This window comes from Vulpes lagopus, chromosome 3, assembly GCF_018345385.1.
Source record: "Vulpes lagopus strain Blue_001 chromosome 3, ASM1834538v1, whole genome shotgun sequence".
NCBI lineage: Eukaryota > Metazoa > Chordata > Mammalia > Carnivora > Canidae > Vulpes > Vulpes lagopus.
This window is the reverse complement of record NC_054826.1, coordinates 65,933,351-65,950,380: the sequence shown is the minus strand read 5'-3', so window position 1 is coordinate 65,950,380 and position 17,030 is coordinate 65,933,351. Positions and strand designations below refer to the sequence as shown.

Below are 17,030 nucleotides of genomic sequence, written 5' to 3'. Positions count from 1 at the left end.
TTCAGGCTTTATCAAAGGGAGCACGAGCTAGTGCCCGTGCTTGCCCGAGCCCCCAGGACTCAGCGTGTGCCCACAGGAGGGCCGCCACCCTCCCCTAGCAAGGAGGCTCTGTGCCCCACCTTTCCTTCACTGTTTCTGTCACTGTGGCGGGGTGTTGGAAGTTCACCCAGGGATTTTCTGGTCTGGAATATTCCAGGTTGGCCCAGGGCCCCTGTGCGTGCTGCATGCACATACCTCAGAATGCTGCAAGCAGGGGGAGGACTCAGAGTGGGGAGCAGGGGAGACATGGCCAAAGTCTCAGGAAACCACAATAGAGCCAGAATCCTGGGGAAGATGAGGAAAGCCAGGGTTGAGCACCACACCTGATCTGCTCTGGGGTTCACATTTGTGAGGTCCTCTCCTCCCCTCACGCTTGTGCCCCACCTGGCTTCATTTGAGGTGGCTTATCCCCAGGAGCCAGCTCCAGAGCCCCTCAGCCAGCCATGAGGGCTGTGAACCTGATAGTTCATGGTAACCCCGGGTATTGAATGCCTGCAATGTGCTGGGCACTGCCTGGGGGCTTCTCATGAATTCCCTCCTATCCTCATTATGATCTCACGGGGCAGGTGGGACTCATGGCTCCCATTGTACTATGGAGGAAACGGTCTTGGGGGTTTGAGCAGGGTCCCAGAGCTAGTAAGAGGTTGCACCAGGACTTGAACCCAGGTCTGTCTGACTTGGAAACCACCTGGCCCAGCGCTACATCTCTGCTGGCTCAGGGTGCCCTGGCAGGTGGCTCAGGTCCTGAGGGACTAGAGAATGTGGGTGGGATGGGAGAAGACAGGGGTTATTTCACATCCAGCTCTCCAGGAAGGCTGACCCACCCTGGGGAGGCCTAGCCACTCCACCTGGACCCCTCACCAACCACAGCCAGTAGGGCCACAGTTCCACGTGTTCAAGATTTGAATGACTCTCAGCTGTGGGTGGGTCCCCACCCCGGAGATTCCAATAGGGAGTGGGTCAGGGATCTGTAATCTGGTTTTTCAAGGGCCCCTTTGGAAGGATTCTTTCAAGCTTGGGGCCAGCTGCGGAAACCACTACCTTATGCCGGTTCCTCGGCTCTCTCTACGGCTCCAGATCTTGTGGGAACTCTCTGCTGCCATCTCGTGGGCACTTGGGCTCTGGCCAACCAACTCCCGCCGGGGACCCCAAAAGAGCCTACCTTGGAACACCTGTCTGGTCAATTCTTACCTTTCCTTTATGTCTCTGAGAAAATCTTCCCAGAGTAACTGAGGGGCAAGTGAGGCAGGTGTCCTGCATGGGAGGAAGTGGCTGCATGTGATACCAGGCAGGGGATGCCTTTTTTGAAGAATCCACCTGCCAGACAAAGAGGTTTGCAGGATGGGGGCTACACTTGGCCTTGGGCATTTCCCAAACCTAGTCCCCAGCGGCCCTCTCTGGTCTCCAGCCTTCCTCACAGCCTTCTGAGCCACTAGCAGGTGTGGACAGTGGACCAGAGCCTGCTACCCAGTGCCTCATCGCTCTCCCGGAACCTCACCCGACCTTGTATAGTGGGTACCTGCTGTGTACCAGGCCCCCTGCTCGCCAAGCTCGGGGGTACAGAGGGTAGCAACGCTCCCCTCCATTTCCCCCATCACTTTTCTGCTTGAACCCACCAATGATTCCCATCTCACCTGTGTTAAAGTCACAGTTCTTTTTTATTTTTTTTAAGTGTGTGTGGTTTGTTTGTTTTTTTTTTTAAGATTTTATTTATTCATAAGAGAGGCAGAGACCTAGGCAGAAGGAAAAATAGGCTCCTTGCAGGGAACCTGATTCAGGACTCGATCTCCTGACCCCAGGATCATGATCTGAGCTGAAAGACGCTCAACCACTGAGCCACCCAGGAGTCCCAAAGCCACAGTTCTTACCAGATGGAACTGCCCCACTTTTACCTCTAGGGGAGATAGATATGTGACCCCATCACTCAGTAAAGGCTTGTCAGGGCCATTCCTCCCCAGGTGTGGGGCGGCTACCCAGTGGGGATTCAAGCATTTCAGTGACCAAGAGCTGAAAAAAAAAATGTCATGACTCAGAAGTTCAAACAGAAAAGGGCAAAGTCAAAATTAAAACTCATTATGGCAAACATCTACCAAATGTATTATGAGAATTTCAGCAATTATGAAATTTAGTGTTTGGAAAAATTTCATCGCATTTTAAGGACAAATTGTAGGTTCGATTTTCTAGAATTCTTTTTTTTAATATTTTATTTATTTACTCATGAGAGACACAGAGAGAGAGAGAGAGGCAGAAACACAGGCAGAGGAAGAAGCAGGTTCCATGCAGGGAACCCAATGTGGGACTCGATCCTGGGTCTCCAGGATCACACCCTGGGCCAAAGGCAGGCACTAAACCGCTGAGCCACCCAGGGATCCCGATTTCTAGAATTCTTAAGAATTTTCAGAATTCTCTAGAATGCCCTGTAATGGGTGATGTGACCCATTGAGTGATGCTGTGTGACCTTGAGTCTGGCTTATGCATCCCTGATCTGCTTTCCCTTTGCAGGAGATAGGCCAGGAAACTAGAAATCAAGAAGCCCATACATCAGTCCGATTTGTCATAGCAAAATATTTTCAAAAGGAACAGTCCTAAAATTTGGTTAAATTTTATGGCATGTGGGCACTTATATGTGGGTACACATTGGGGCCCCTGAGAAGCCTTCTGAGACCACACGGTGGCCCTAGGTGAAGCAGTAGCTATGGCCGAGATGGGGAAAGGGAATTGGGGGTGGTGTGATGTCACACCTCTGGGTGACGTCAGGGAGGAGGCTGTGTTTGCATAGAGATTGCCACCTCCTGACGCATGTCCCCTACCACCCTTCCCACCCTCAGTACCCCCACCATGCATGCTGGCCTTTCAGCCTCAACCTTCCAAACCCAGTAAACTCTTCAGAGCCTCTGCACAAGCCCCTGCAGAGCATGCCTCTCCGTCTACCCTCCACCCTGCTTTTCCCTGGCTGCCTCTTTCTCCTCTACCTTTCCCAGCCTAAAATGCCGCTTCCTTGGAGAGGCCCTCCCTGACCACCCTGCCTAAAGTAACTCTGCTCGCTCTCTTATACTGTCTTCCAGAGCCGATCCCACATCAGTGTTTCTTTATTAGGTTCCTTGCTTATTTGGAGGCAGTGTAGCTCAGTGATTTAGTGGGCAGCGTCTGGTCTCAAAATGTCTAGGGTCTAATCCCAGCCCCATCCCTTACCAGCTGTGTGACCTTAGGCAAGTCACCTCACCTTTCTGTGCTCCAGTCTTAACCTAGAAAATGTGGCCAGTAAGTACCAACCACCTGATAGATGTGTGGTTCGTACTTGACAAGCCAAATGGTGAGTGGCAGATTAAGGATAGCTATGGTCACCACGCCTCCCCTGCTGGAACTATACCTGTCTTGTTTGCTCTTGAACCCCAGCGCCTAGCTCGATGCCAGGTGCATTGTTAAGAATTTAAAAATTGGCAAATGCTGGTCACTGAGGGGCTTGGTGACTCTTCTTCCCCAGTTCCCCCAGCCCCCCAGCTCTGCAAGGTCAGGCCCGGTCTTCCTTGTCAGAGGGAGATTAGGCTGTGTGACCCACCAGTCTCTCAAACGCAGGTGACTTTTCAGAGCTGTGCGCAGACAAGTGTGTACCTGCATCCTGGTGGGCCAGGAGCTATCTGGGCGTGTGGGTCAGTGTGCACACGGTTGTGCCCAGGGCATGCGCCCCCATGGGCAGGAGCTTGCAGCTTGGTCCTTCTCTGTGTGCAAAGGAGATTTTGGGCCAACCCTCCCTCCTAGCTGCTGCAGGCTCCTTCAAGGACCTGGCTGATGGGCATTGATTTAGAGCCTTTCAAAGCCCTCCAGCAAAATAAGAGAGGGGAGAGGGAGAGAATTATTCCCTGTCAGGCCAGGAGAAAAATGAGAGTGTGACATGGGAAATGAAGAGGGGAAGTGGTGAGACTCTACACAGTTGCCCAGCGGGGAGGCTGCAGGAGGGGCCTGAGCTGGCTGCCCTCTCCCGTGCCCTGACCCCGCCAGGGAGTGGGTCAAGAGGTGGAGGCCGGGGCCCAGCCCCCACCTAGGGTCCTGCAGAAGCAGCCACCCCAGGCACCCTCAGGCATATGCACTCAAGGGGCAGGGAGAGGAGGGGAGAAGCCCACCCCCTGCCCCACCACTTAAAACTGATCTCCGCATGGTCTGCAACAAGCTGCTAGGCTGGAACAGCTCCTTTAACTGTGCTGTGCCTCAGTTTCCCCATCCAGAAAAATGAGGATTAAAACCTTGCCCCACCCCTCCTCTAGAGAGAAGCTCTGTAGAAACGCAAGGCTTGCCGGTCAGCAGGATGACTCTGCCTGGCTGAAGTGACACCTGGAGTGCCTAAAAGCCCTGCCTCCTGGTGTCGATGTGGGGGTCGTGGGGTGCCCTCTATAGAGACTGGGGAAACTAAGGTGACCTGCCCCACAGCACAGCGAGGGCCCCTCAGGCCTGCCCCCCAGCCCTGCCCCCTGGTGCAGCCGGGAACACCCACTCCCCTCCCACCCCTCTGAAGCAGAAGAAGCCTCTGCAGAACTCAGCACCAGCCCTGGCCTCTCTCCCTGACCACTCCGGGCCCAGGGGCATATGGGGGCCCTCAGCCAGGGCAGCCCATCTGTCTGTTCTGGTCTGGTGGCCCCGGAGACACGTCCGGCTGGGGACTAAGCCAGAGGAGGGACAGATTCTGCTGCCAAAGCACAAAAGGCCCCACATCAAGTAAGATGAAGGAGCTGACGAGGCCAGGCTGTCATCGCCCAGTGTCCTGGAGTTAAGAATGACACAGTCCTGATGCGGCCCTGGGGACTGCGGTCACCACCCCCTCCCGTTGATCTTGTCCACCTCCAGTGCCACAGTGACCTCTGCAGCACAAGGCAAAGGATGAGCAGAGGGGTGGGTCCTGCTGTCCTGGGACCCCAGGAGGCCTCCAGGGTGGGGGCTGGGGCAGCCTCAATGGTGGTGCTATGTGACCTTGAGTCTGCCTTGTGCGTCCCTGAGTTCTGCTTTCCCTTTGGGGGAGGTAGATGTGAGAGAGGTTTTCTCCGAAGCAGGAGACAGGCAGGCATGGGGACGGGAAGAGAATGGGTTATGGGGGTCGCCCTGGGTTAGGTGGGCACTCAGGTGCACCCCTTTCTGGGATGAGGCTTACAAGTGGAGAACCCAGTGGGGAACCTGGAGAGTTAAAGACCCTCCCCCGTTCTCAGGTGGGAGATGCAGTGCCCTCTTTCCTCCAGCTTCCACCCCCCCACCCGCCCACAACATCCCCAGCTTGCTGAGACCCACCTTCTAAACCAGGGGGTGAGGGGGGAGAGGCTTGTCCATGGCTCCCTTCCCCTGCCCTGTCACTCCTGGTGTCACAGAAGCCTAATTCTTTTCAAACTGACTCACAAAAAGTCCAAAGGAAGGAAGAGAAGTTTTGAGGAGGAAGATCCACGTCCCCTAATCCAGGGTTTCAGATTGTCTCCGAAGCTCAGCCAAAGGGTCAAACTCTTCAGGCCTCCCCAGCCTCCTGAAGAATTCCTAGTCTGCAAAGAATTCCATGATCATGGACATACTGGTCACCCCCTGCTCCCCCAAAAGCCCACGAACGTGTTACCCCACATGTCTGGAAAGCAGTGACATGGAGATGTGCTGCCGGCTGCTAGTGTGGGCTCTGGAAGGACCCAGAGCCACTTCTGAGACCTTGGGAGCCTCCCTGAGCCTCATCTGTGAAATGCACCTAATTGTAGAGACTCCTCACAGGGCAGCTGACATGGGACCTGCGGAGGGCCTGGCATTTATGAGATGTGGAGAGCTCCCTATACATGGGGGTGCGCTAGGTGCCGCTTCTACAAATCGGAAGGCTGGGGCTTAAGTGGGGAAAGGGACTGGCCTGAGGGCAAAACTGAGCGGGTGAAGACACCAAGGAGCTCCCACTGCTGGCCCATCTTGTGAACTTCCTGCCTGCCCACTAGGATCCTGCCAGGGCCGGGAGGAAGGGAGGGAGGGAGGGACACCGCCAGGTGCCTGCAGGCAGCCCAGGGCACAGAGATGCCCTCCCAGGCTGGGCTCAGTAGAGCATCGGTCCCCTCCTGGGCAGGTGGTGGCCGTGGACCCAGACCTGGGGGAGAATGGGACCCTGGTGTACAGCATCCAGCCGTCCAACAAGTTCTACAGCCTCAACAGCAGCACAGGCAAGATCCGCACCACCCACGTCATGCTGGATCGGGAGAACCCTGACCCCGATGAGGCGGAGCTGATGCGCAAGATTATCATCTCTGTCACTGACTGTATGTGTCCCTGGCAGCCCCACACACCTTGGCTGTGGCCCTGACTCTCGGGGTCTGGAGGGGGGGGCCTCTCCCAGTGACGTGTCCTCCCTGTGTCATGATAAGAATGGAGTAACACTTGCTTGCCAGTTGGAGTTCCCAGAGCACCCTCGGGGAAGTGGAGGGTGGAAGTGGCTGGGGGTGCCAGGCCCAGGCTGCTCCCTGAAAGGACCACTGGGATGGAAAAGTCTCTGAGCCTGCCTCCCTCTCCCCACTCCCCTTTTTCCCTGTCCCTTTGTCTTCTATACCCCTCTTTCCCTCTCCCCGGCACCCCTAGGCGGCAGGCCCCCCCTGAGAGCCACCAGCAGTGCCACAGTGTTTGTGAACCTCTTGGACCTCAATGACAACGACCCCACTTTTCAGAACCTGCCTTCCGTGGCTGAGGTGCTGGAAGGCACCCCGGCGGGGGTCTCTGTCTACCAGGTGAGTTTCCCTTTCCTGGCCCGAGCTCCTGGTCTGTCTCCCTCACCTCCCCAGCCAAAAAGTGGGCAGAGGATCCCCTGGGTGCCTAGCCTCGTGTTGCACACGTTGCAGTGAGGGGGAAATGCCAGCCAAGACCGCCGGGCAGCCCACGGTCTGTGCCAGGCTTGGAGAGCCAGTGCTCTGAGACATGGAATGGAAGGCTTCCTGAAGGAGCAGGAGGGGCTTGAGCTGGGTCTTAAAGGACAGGTGGATTTGGAGAGGTGGGGGGAGAGCACCAAGGGAGCTTCCAGAATTCTGGGAGGTCAAGCCAAGCAGGTCTGGCCCCAGACCCTCAACACCCCAAGCCTGTAGCTGATTCTAGAACCCAGAGGTTGACGGATGTAGCCCAGGCCCTCTGCCCCCATGGGCAGGCCACTCTCCGGTGCTCTCCCATAAGCCCCCAAAGCAGCTCCACACGGCGGGGAGCACTCTTTGCAGGAGACTGACAAGTGCCTGTGGCCAAGAAGGACTAGGGCCCGATCTTGAACTCGGCCCCTCTGCCTCCTGCTCCATCACCCTCTGTCAAGTCGGTCCTGAAGGTGCTCATTCAGGAAGGATGGTGCCCTTTCAGAAATGCTGGAAGGCCCTCGTGATCAAGGACATGGGCTCTGGAGTACCCTCCTTTCCATCCTGGAAGTCTTGGCTGAATCCAAAGCTTTAATTTTGGAGTGTGGACCCCAGCTCCTCCACTTATGTGCTGTGGGACCTAGAGCAAACCGCCTCGCTGGGCCTCAGTTTTCTCAGCTGTGAAATGGGGATCGTAGCAGTACCTGCCTGGCTGTGCTGCGGGAATTCGGTCAGACACGCATACAACCACCTGGCCCCTGGGCTGCAGGAGATCACGGCAGCGCTTGTGCTCGTCGGCAGGTGTCTGCTGTGAGGGCTTGTACTTGAGACACAGTGGGATCCAGTAGCAAAGGGTTAGCCTGATTTCACTCGGAGAAGACAGGGTCGTGTGTCAGGATGCCACAGCAGGTAACCTTGGTGACGCCCTGCAGGCGTGCTGGGCCTCAGTTTCTTCATCTGTGAAAGGAGAGCCGATAAATCATCTTAGAAGGTCCCAGGGAGCAATCGGTCCAGCAGGACATTCTCCTAAACCCCCAGCAGGGGGGGCTGCCATCCAAGGACCTGCAGCCAGTGGCTTACGGGCAGGTGGGTGAGAGAGCCAATGAGCCCCAGGGTGTCTCCGGGGCTCACAGAGGTGCGGAGGGCGCAGCTTCTGAGTTCCCACAGGAACTGGCTTAGGCACGGAAAGATGGTTCAAGGAGCTGGGGCATCTCACTTGGGAACTGTCCCCCGATACAGGAAGAGGACTCTGACCAGAGCCGTGCATTCCCCAGTCCCCTCTACAACCTGGGCCGGTAGTGAGTCCTGCTGGAGGGGTGGGAGACCTTTCTCCAGGAATTAGAGCTGTATGCAGATAGGTTAGAAGTAGTGAGCCTCCCGTCCTGGAAAGCGTTCAAGTTGAGCAGACACCCTCTTGACACCATCCAGCTTGTTGGATGTGAATTAGACTAAATGACCTTTTAGGACATTCCAGGACATTGTCTTTCCATTCTGGAAGTCTTGGCTGAATCCAAAGCTTTAATTTTGACTGTTAATTCACATTTTCTCCAAGGTCTCAAATCCTCTTCTGTGAAACTTTCGCTGTATCAGGGTCTCGAGGCAGGAGGGCTCTCATCAGCACTAGAGGTGCAGATGGGAACGGCGTTAGGGATTTGGGAGGATGCTTGCCTACACGTGGCCTCAAATGACTTTTTCAAGACAATAATCAAATAATCAAGTGACTTTTAAAAACTTTTCTGCCATCCTGTCTAACTAAGCGGGGAGAGAGCGCTGCCGACTGTTCTATGTAGCGGAGCTACACGTGGTGGAAGGGCTCTTGGAGCTGCAGCAGCTGGGAAGCCGCTTAACATGATGGGGCTAGGAGCCCCCAGCCAGCCAGGGTCCATGTGGGGGGGCCTTGCCCAGGAGCGTTTTGAAGGGGAAGGCTATGGGAAGGTAGACTCTTGTTCTAGAAACTGCCATCCCCACCCCACCCCACCCTGGGCCCTCTTGATGTATCTGGACACCTTTAGCTCTGACATGCTGTCCTCTTAGCACCTGGGAGGGTGCACCGGGGACAGTGGTGTGGCCTGAGGCTTGGAGGGAAGCGGCCGTGTCTGGCCAGAGCTCAGCACGGGTCAGTGGGAAGGAGGGGGCACTCCTCACGTCCCCACCCCTCACATGGCCCCTGCTTTCCCCCAGGTGGTGGCCATCGACCTGGACGAGGGCCTGAACGGGCTGGTGTCCTACCGCATGCAGGTGGGCATGCCCCGCATGGACTTCCTCATCAACAGCAGCAGCGGCGTGGTGGTCACCACCAGCGAGCTGGACCGCGAGCGCATCGCCGAGTACCAGCTGCGCGTCGTGGCCAGCGATGCGGGCACCCCCACCAAGAGCTCCACCAGCACGCTCACCATCCGAGGTGAGGGCCGGGAGTGCCGGGCAGGGTGGGGAGCCACTGCCTGCTGTCTCCGTCGATATGGGTCCAGGGTGCCTTGCTAATGGGGCACCCTCCTCCACCATGCCGTGCAACACCACCTTCCCTGCCTCCACCAAGTCGAAAGCACCAGCAGAGCCTTTTCCCTGCCCAGCCACTGCCTCAGTACCCCCGGGGGCCTGGACCCACAGCCCTGCACCCTCTTTGATCACAGCCTCTTTGATCCTGGGTGTCACCAGCAGGTAGAGCCCTGCACCCTCTGTCTGGGCAGGACCGAGGCCACTTACTGTTTGTCCTCTGTTCCGGTCATGTCTTTAATTCTTGGGAGAAAACAAGGACGTTGATGGGAGCTGTGGCCAAAGGGCCGGAGCTAATCACAGAGAAGTAGGTGCGGAATGTAACGGCCAGATGTGGCCTGTTCTCCAGCACACGGGCCGGTGCCCGTCCTGGCTCCTGCCTGCCCCAGCGGGACTGGCGTGGATCGGGGTAGCCTCAGTACAAACATTTACCCTCCTTAGTCACAACCCACCCAAGTCGTGACTAGGCGTCCTCTCAACGTCCCATGCTTGCCTTGGAGGCTCTTGGTGCCAGTTTGGGGACCCACTTGCATGCCAGGATTGGCAGGAGGTGCTCGGTCCCCTCAGAGAGGGCCCCGGGGGATTTTTCCCCAGGCCTCAGCAGAAGCCACGTCCTGCACAAGCTGATCATATCTCCTGGTGTTATCACAACGAGGAGCCAAAGCAGGGGGGTGGGGTCATTTCACTGTGAAGATTGTCCTAAGTCCCATCAGGTGAGAAAACAAATCTTAAAGGGAAATTAGACTTTTCTGGAGGCGGGCGGAGATCCTCCAAGCCAGCTGTTTTCCCAGGACTAGGAAGTACTAGGTACTAGGGGTAGGACTCCCCAAGACCCCAACTCTGCCACTCCCTTACTATGTGACTTGGGACAAGTGACTCAACTGCTCTGAGCTCCTCCCCTCCTCTGTCTGGTGTGTCTAATAGTGCCTGCCTCGTGAGGGTATTCGGAGGGGCACACGGGGCACAAGTGTACGGGCAGCACTTAGCACAGGCTCAACACATGGGAAGAGCTGAGATGTCACTGTCATCGCCATCATCATGACCGGTGTCATGAGATGCATACTGGAAAGAGCCCCTGGGGCTTTCTGTCCCGCCTTGAACAGCATCCCCGGCAACAAACCGCCAGGGGAACAGGATTGTGGGAGGCTGAGGAGCTCTGGTCAGCTCTGCCCTGACCCCAGCAGGCGTGGGGAACAAGACGTGCTGACACCCCCCTGCCCCCGCCTCTGGAGCTGGGTTGCCTGGAGCAGAAGCCAGGCCTAGCCCCGTGCGCTCACTCCGCCCGCAGTGCTGGACGTGAACGACGAGACGCCCACCTTCTTCCCGGCTGTGTACAACGTCTCCGTGTCCGAGGACGTGCCTCGGGAGTTCCGCGTCGTCTGGCTGAACTGCACGGACAATGACGTGGGCCTCAATGCCGAGCTCAGCTACTTCATCACAGGTGTGGCCCTGCCTCCACCCCTTCCAGATGGGCACCCCACCCCGGGGGATGTGGGGGGTAAGGAAGGGGAGGGGGGCCGAGTCAGCCCTCAGGCTTTAGCTCTTGCTGGGACTCCCTGAGGGTTTGCTCTCGGCTTCTCTCAAGGGCTTTGTAGATAGGTCCCTCCGGTCTGGCTCTCTAGGGGCCTCCTGCGCCTATTTGGAGATTAGGGGAACTTACTGAGGTTCAGTCTGGAGGGAGGTAGAGCCCGTGGTTCCTGGGCAGGAGCCCTGCCCCCCACCCCATGTGAAGGTGATAAAGCTGTGACCAGAAGACTGTGATCTTGTCCTTCCCAAGGACCCTTTACTCATGAGAATTCCCATCTGTTTAAGGACAGATGATTTCAGTCTTTCTAAATAAAATAGTTTTAGGTCCCCAATACCAAGTCGAGAGCTGTGGAGAGATAGTATGAGGCCATGTCCTGGCCCAACAGGAGAAAGGGAGACACGATCAACTAGTGATGTCTGCCGTGACACAGGCTGGGTAGGTGGTGGGAAACGTGCCATGTGTTAGTCATGCCCGGATTAGACCAGTTGCCCAGCGTTCTTCAGTCCCTGATATACCTGAGAGGTGCTGGGATGGTGGAAGGCAGTTCTTTCACAACCCTTAGCTGTCCCTTGACCATTTTGCTGGCTCAGTCTTCTCTCTGGCCGTGGCCCGCCTGCAGCCACGTTACTCACACGCTCATGTGCACACATGTGTATGCACCTGCATTCAGTGCACACACCAACCTCCCTGATGCCTCTGCCCCTGAGCAAGGGATCCCAGGTTGGCAACACATCCTTGCTTGCGGCAGCCCTCAGCCTCCCCTTTCCAGATCTTTCCCTCTCTCCTCTCCCTAAAGGGACCCAGTTACCCTGAGGCCAGCTCCTTACAGTCTAGTCCTCAAGAATGCCTCAGGAAAGGCTTAGTTATCAAGACACCCCCCCCCAACGTGGACCAGTCATAGTTCAGCGCCCAGCACCACATGTGCCTCAGTTTCTCCCCTTCCCCCCTAGGAACCATGTGAAGGGTGCTTCAGACCATCCACAAGGAGGTCAGCAGTTTTCCCAGGGACAAACCATGTAAGGACAAGGGAGCACCTGGAAGTTCCCAGGATGCTTTCCCAGCGCCCCAGACTGGCCAGTTCCTGCTGACCTGCTCAGAGCCCTCCCAGCTGGGATTCTCAGATTTTCATTTGCTCCCTTCTGCTGTTTGCTGCGTGGGGTCCTGGTCCAAGCTAGCCTAAACCCAGTGCCGCAGCGCCCTCTGCTGCCCAGAACACCACATCACCTGCCAGCTGGCTGGGGGGGCGGTGGTCGTCACAGCTTCAGGTGGACTCCGACAGGAAACTGTCCACCTTAGAGAGGAGACCCTCCCACTTGCCACCCCGTCTACCTGCCCCTACACTTCCCTCCATGGAGCCTCTAGGAGCCCCCACTCCAAAAGCCCAAGATCAGGGACCTGGAAAAATCTTAGCTGACCCCAAAGTCCTTGGCCCCATATAACAGCCTCGACGCAGGTTAACCGCTCAGACCATGTCTACCAGATGGGCAGGCAGAAGAATGGTGAAGGACATGGGCTCAGGAATCAGAATGCCAAGCCGGAGTCTCATATGAAAAGAGGCGACTGTAACCCCAGGCAACACACATCACCCCACTAAAGGAGTGTAAAGTGTAAAGCCCGCCCTGTAAAGTGGGCTTGTGATTGTGATAGTACAAATGAGATGAAAGAGTCCACGTGAAGTGCCTGGTATGCAGTAGGTGCTCAGTGAAAGTTCAACCCTTCTGATTTCAGGCATTCGGCACCCCCACCTGAGCCCACGCAGGCCACACCCTCATCAGAGCCCCCACCCCCCACCCCACGCCACCGAGCTCAGAACCCTGTCCTTGGCCAGGGCTGTAGAGGCAGCATGGCCTTTTTCTCCCACACTACCCCCGGAATGTCCTGGCCCAGAAGCAGAGCCGGGGTGCCACCGCCCTTTCCCTGGCAGAAGCCCTGTTCCTCACAGAGGCTGCATTGTCTTTGGCCCACAGGTGGAAACGTGGATGGGAAGTTCAGCGTTGGCTACCGTGATGCCGTCGTGAGAACAGTCGTAAGCCTGGACCGGGAGACCACAGCCGCTTACACGCTCGTCCTGGAGGCCATTGGTACGCCCCAGCCCCCCTACACACCACCAGCACGGTTCTGGGCACAGTTTAGTGGGGGTACCCCTTCGAGGGCCAGCCAGGCCTGACCCTGGGACCCAGGCCTTCAGCCAGAGGCTGTCTTGACATCAGTGGAGAAAGGGCAGCCAGACATCCAGCACGTTACTGAGCACCGGTGGGCGTGAGGCTTAGTATGCAGTGCAGCACACATGCTGCTCAGATGGTGGAGTGGGAACTACAGGAGACCCACACGGGAGACCACTGTGTAGACCAATCATGGAAAAATGAGGCCCAAATGAGGCTTAGAAAGGGGGAAGGGAGGAGCCAAGTATGTCGGGCACAAAGGGAGGTAGAAACGTGTTAGGGGGAAGGGTGCCATCAAGGAAGTCTTCTTAGAGGAAGTGGCATCTAGGAGTGTCTTTGGATCAGTTAGGAGTCTTGGTTGCAAGTTTTAAAACAAACTAACTTAAGTAACATGGGCTCACCAAACCAGCCCATAGGGCAATAGAGTTTCAGGTATGACTGGATCAGATGGTTCCACCGGGCCTCAGTCTCTCTGCCTGGGCTAGCTCTGCCTCCTGTGTGTTGTCTTCATTCTCTGGCCGACATAGCGACAAATGGTTGCTGCAACCCTGGCCTTAATCCTCTTGGGTTCAAGTGCAGCAGCAGGGAGACAGCACTTGCCTCTTTCCTGGTCTTCCAGCCTGAAGCCCCAGATGAGCTCTGATTAGATCCATCTGCCCCAGTGCCTGTCCCTGAGGCCCTCACCGTGGTCAAGAGAGGGGAGATGTGCTAACTAGGCCTAAATCACATGTCTGCCCATCCCTGGCACCGGTGGATGGTCAGACCTGCCCAGAACCCCAGGCCTCGGAGTCAGGAAGGTAGGGTTCTCAGAGGGCCCTTCAGGACATGGACTTGGCCTGCAAGAGCAGATGGTGCAGCTGGGCAGGTACCTGTCACCACCTTGAAGGCCAAGTCAGGTTTCATCAAGCTGAGAAGGGAGGGCATTTCAGGCAGAGGAACCAGCCCCGGAAGAGACCTGGCTGTGGGAAAGAGGTGTGTGTGGGGTGTGTGTGTGTGTGTGTGCGCGTGCGCGCACACGCGCCAGTAGCTGGCTCATGGTGTCATGCACCCTGGGGAGGAGGAGTCTGCAGTCAGATAGGCCAGCTTGTCGAGGCCTGAACATTGGGCCAGAAATTTGGTCTTTGGTCTCCAGGCAGTAGGGAGCCCATGAGGGCTCTGGATGGGAAGAAGGGTGTGATGAGGCCTGTGTTCCCGCTCCTAGGAGCACCCAGTTCAACATCTGCCATAAGCTGCAGGTGAGAGGGAGTGAGCTTTCTGTGCCCCCCTCTTTCCAGCCTGTAGCCCCCGCCAGCTCACCCATGTCCAGATGCATCTACCCTCTGCCCTGCTCTGCTCTCGCCCTCAGGAAACCCCTCATTCCCTCTGTGTCAAACACTGCCTGGCTGGAGGAGAGGGCTCAGGATCAGGCCTCTGATGGGCCCTGCCAGCCCGAACTGTCCCCAGCTGGGGGCAAGTAAGCAGGACCTCCAGGAGCCTCCAGTGGGAGGATGGGCTTGGAGAAGAGCTTAGGAGGGCAGGATCGCCTACCTCGGGATGGGCAACTGTGGCCCAGCATGTGGTCAGCTGGCCTGGGAAGAAGGATGGAGTCACCTCCTCGTCCTCAGCCCACTCCAGCTACCTATACTCCTCCTGGGGTGACTGTCCTTGCCTAGACACGTTGCACAAGCTCCTTCCTTCTGGGAGGACAATCTGACAGCTGCCCCTGGGGCTGAGCCGCTTCCCCAGCCCTGGGAGGGTCCTGCAGGAACCTGGATGGGCAAAACCCGTGGACACCTTAGGCTTAGAAATCAAGCGGGGCTTGTACCCCTGAGTGCAGAGGGCCCAGAGGCCAGGTCTTCTCCTCTAGGCTGGTTTGACCCATCTCTTATTTCACACAGGATGACAATCAGTTGTGAACATTTGAAAATCAGGAGATTTTATGTACAAGCTCTGATGTTCAGTTTCTCTGGAAAAATCAGAAGATGTAGTGTCACTGGGCCCACCCTCCCCTGTGGACTGGAAGAGGGGGGAGCTGCCCGCTGGGGTCGGCCCTCCCATGTGTGCACCCATGGGTCTCACCCACCTGGCCCCGAGAGCCGCTGGCTTGTGATCTTGGTACCTACACCTGCCTCCTCAGGCCACTGTAACAAATTGCCAAGACTGGGTAGCTTAAAAGAGTAGAAATTTATTTCCTCATGGCCCTAGAGGCCAGAAGTTCAAAATTAAGGTGTCGGCAGGGCTGCCTGCATTCCCCTCTGAAGGCTCTAGAGGGGAATCCTTCCTTGACTCTTCCAGGTTCTGGGGGCTCAAAGTATTTCTTGGCCCGTGGCTGCAAAATCCAATCTGTGCCTCTGACTCAACATGACCTTCTCTCTCTGCCTTCTTCTCCTAAAGACCCTTGTCATTGGGTCTGTGGCCCACCCAGACAGCCCAGGACACCTCATCTCAAGATCTTTAACTCCGTTACATCTTCAAAGACACTTTTTCCTACTCAGTTTGCACTCACAAGCTGCCAGGGACCTGGCAAGGGCATATGTTCTGGGGGCTACCACAGAACTGCTTCGTGCCTCAGTTACCCCCTCTGTGAGATGGGGCTAATGAAAGCAGCACCAGCTTCACGTGCTTCTTGTGAGGACTGAATGCGTTAGAATAACGCCTGGGACCTAATAAGCCTTGTTAAGTGTTATTCTCAATCTAAAAGGGGAAAGAGCCACCCCTTGCCAGAGCCAGAGTGGGTGGGATGAACAGAACACGTGCCCAGGGAATGTGCCCCTCACGCAGCAGCTAACAGCCCATCCTCCTTCGGCTCCCACAGACAATGGCCCCGTAGGTAAGCGGCGCACGGGGACAGCCACTGTGTTCGTCACCGTCCTGGACGTGAACGACAACCGGCCCATCTTTCTGCAGAGCAGCTACGAGGCCAGCGTCCCCGAGGACATCCCTGAGGGACACAGCATCGTGCAGGCAGGTGGCCGTGGCCCCCTGGGGCAGCTGGTGGGCTGGGGGCAGGCAGGGCTGCACACATGCTCAGTGAGGCCAGGGCACAGATGCCACGTGGAGGGATGGAAACAGGAGAGGGTCCAGCGGTAGCTCGGGAGGTAGCCAGGAGCCCTCCTCCCTCCTGGGGAGAGTAGGCCTTTCGTTTCTGTAGCCTACTGACAGCACCCTGGCTCCCCCAAAAAACATAAGGAAGGCTTTGCCTCTCCCCTTCCCCCGAAGCCCGCTCCTCTCCCCCCACCCCATCCAGAGGGCCTGTCACAGCAGCAAGGGCATGGAGCTGTCACATTTTCCCTGGAAGGAGGTGAGGGGGAAAGAGCCAAGGCCCGGCGGGGCCCAGCACAGAGAGGCTTTCATGGGTCCTTGGCCAAAGCTCTCCTCTCGAGAGGTTAAACAGGCACGAGAAGAAAGAGCCCCTTTGCCTGGGGAGCAGGAGTGACAGCTATGAGGCTCAGCGGGAGAAAGGAGAGGACCTGAAAGTGAGGCTCGGTGCCCTCCCCCACCTTGCCCTGGAGGCCTCAGTGGCTGTGGGGAGGGAGGCTGGGAATGAATTACCCTCCTCAGCAGCTGTGGAGGCGGAGGCGGAGCCCAGCACAGCAAATCTGGGCCTGTCCCTAGGGCAGGCTCCCAGGATCAGGGGCTTCAAGTGTGTCCAGCTCCCTGCCTCTGGCCCCCTGGGAACCAAGCAGGAAGCGAGTGGGCTGGGAGCAGGGTGCTGACTCCTGGAGTCCAGGAAGCCACGAAAATTTGCCAGAGTCTCGGGATTGGTCCCAGAAGGACGCACCAGGAGGTTCTCTTCCTCTGGGCCTCAGCTCCTCCTCTAGCCTTACGCCTGCCACCCCACTCCACCGGACCAACAGTCTCCCAGGGCTGCCACTGCCCCCCCAGCTTTTCCTTTGCATTTAGGTCTCCTGGAAGCCTTACCCCTACCCCGGTCTCCAGGAAGAGAGCACCTAGTGCCAGGTGGGCACACACACTGGCTAGGGGATGACACGGGAGACTGTA

General features: G+C 57.0%; 1 protein-coding gene across 15 annotated transcripts in view; it reads left to right on the top strand.

Moving 5' to 3' along the window:
- CDH23 (cadherin related 23) overlaps positions 1–17,030 on the top strand; it is a 410,879-nt gene that overhangs the window by 296,664 nt on the left and 97,185 nt on the right. For all 15 annotated transcript variants that reach the window (XR_005986846.1, XR_005986845.1, XR_005986847.1 and 12 more), the window contains 6 exons: positions 6,110–6,299; positions 6,616–6,761; positions 9,048–9,267; positions 10,648–10,800; positions 12,855–12,968; positions 15,844–15,992. Coding sequence is in view for 11 of the 15 variants with exons in the window: in XM_041749258.1 (XP_041605192.1) it covers positions 6,110–6,299; positions 6,616–6,761; positions 9,048–9,267; positions 10,648–10,800; positions 12,855–12,968; positions 15,844–15,992 (972 nt within the window). In the remaining 4 variants the exon portion in view is untranslated. The remainder of the gene's footprint in view (positions 1–6,109; positions 6,300–6,615; positions 6,762–9,047; positions 9,268–10,647; positions 10,801–12,854; positions 12,969–15,843; positions 15,993–17,030) is intronic.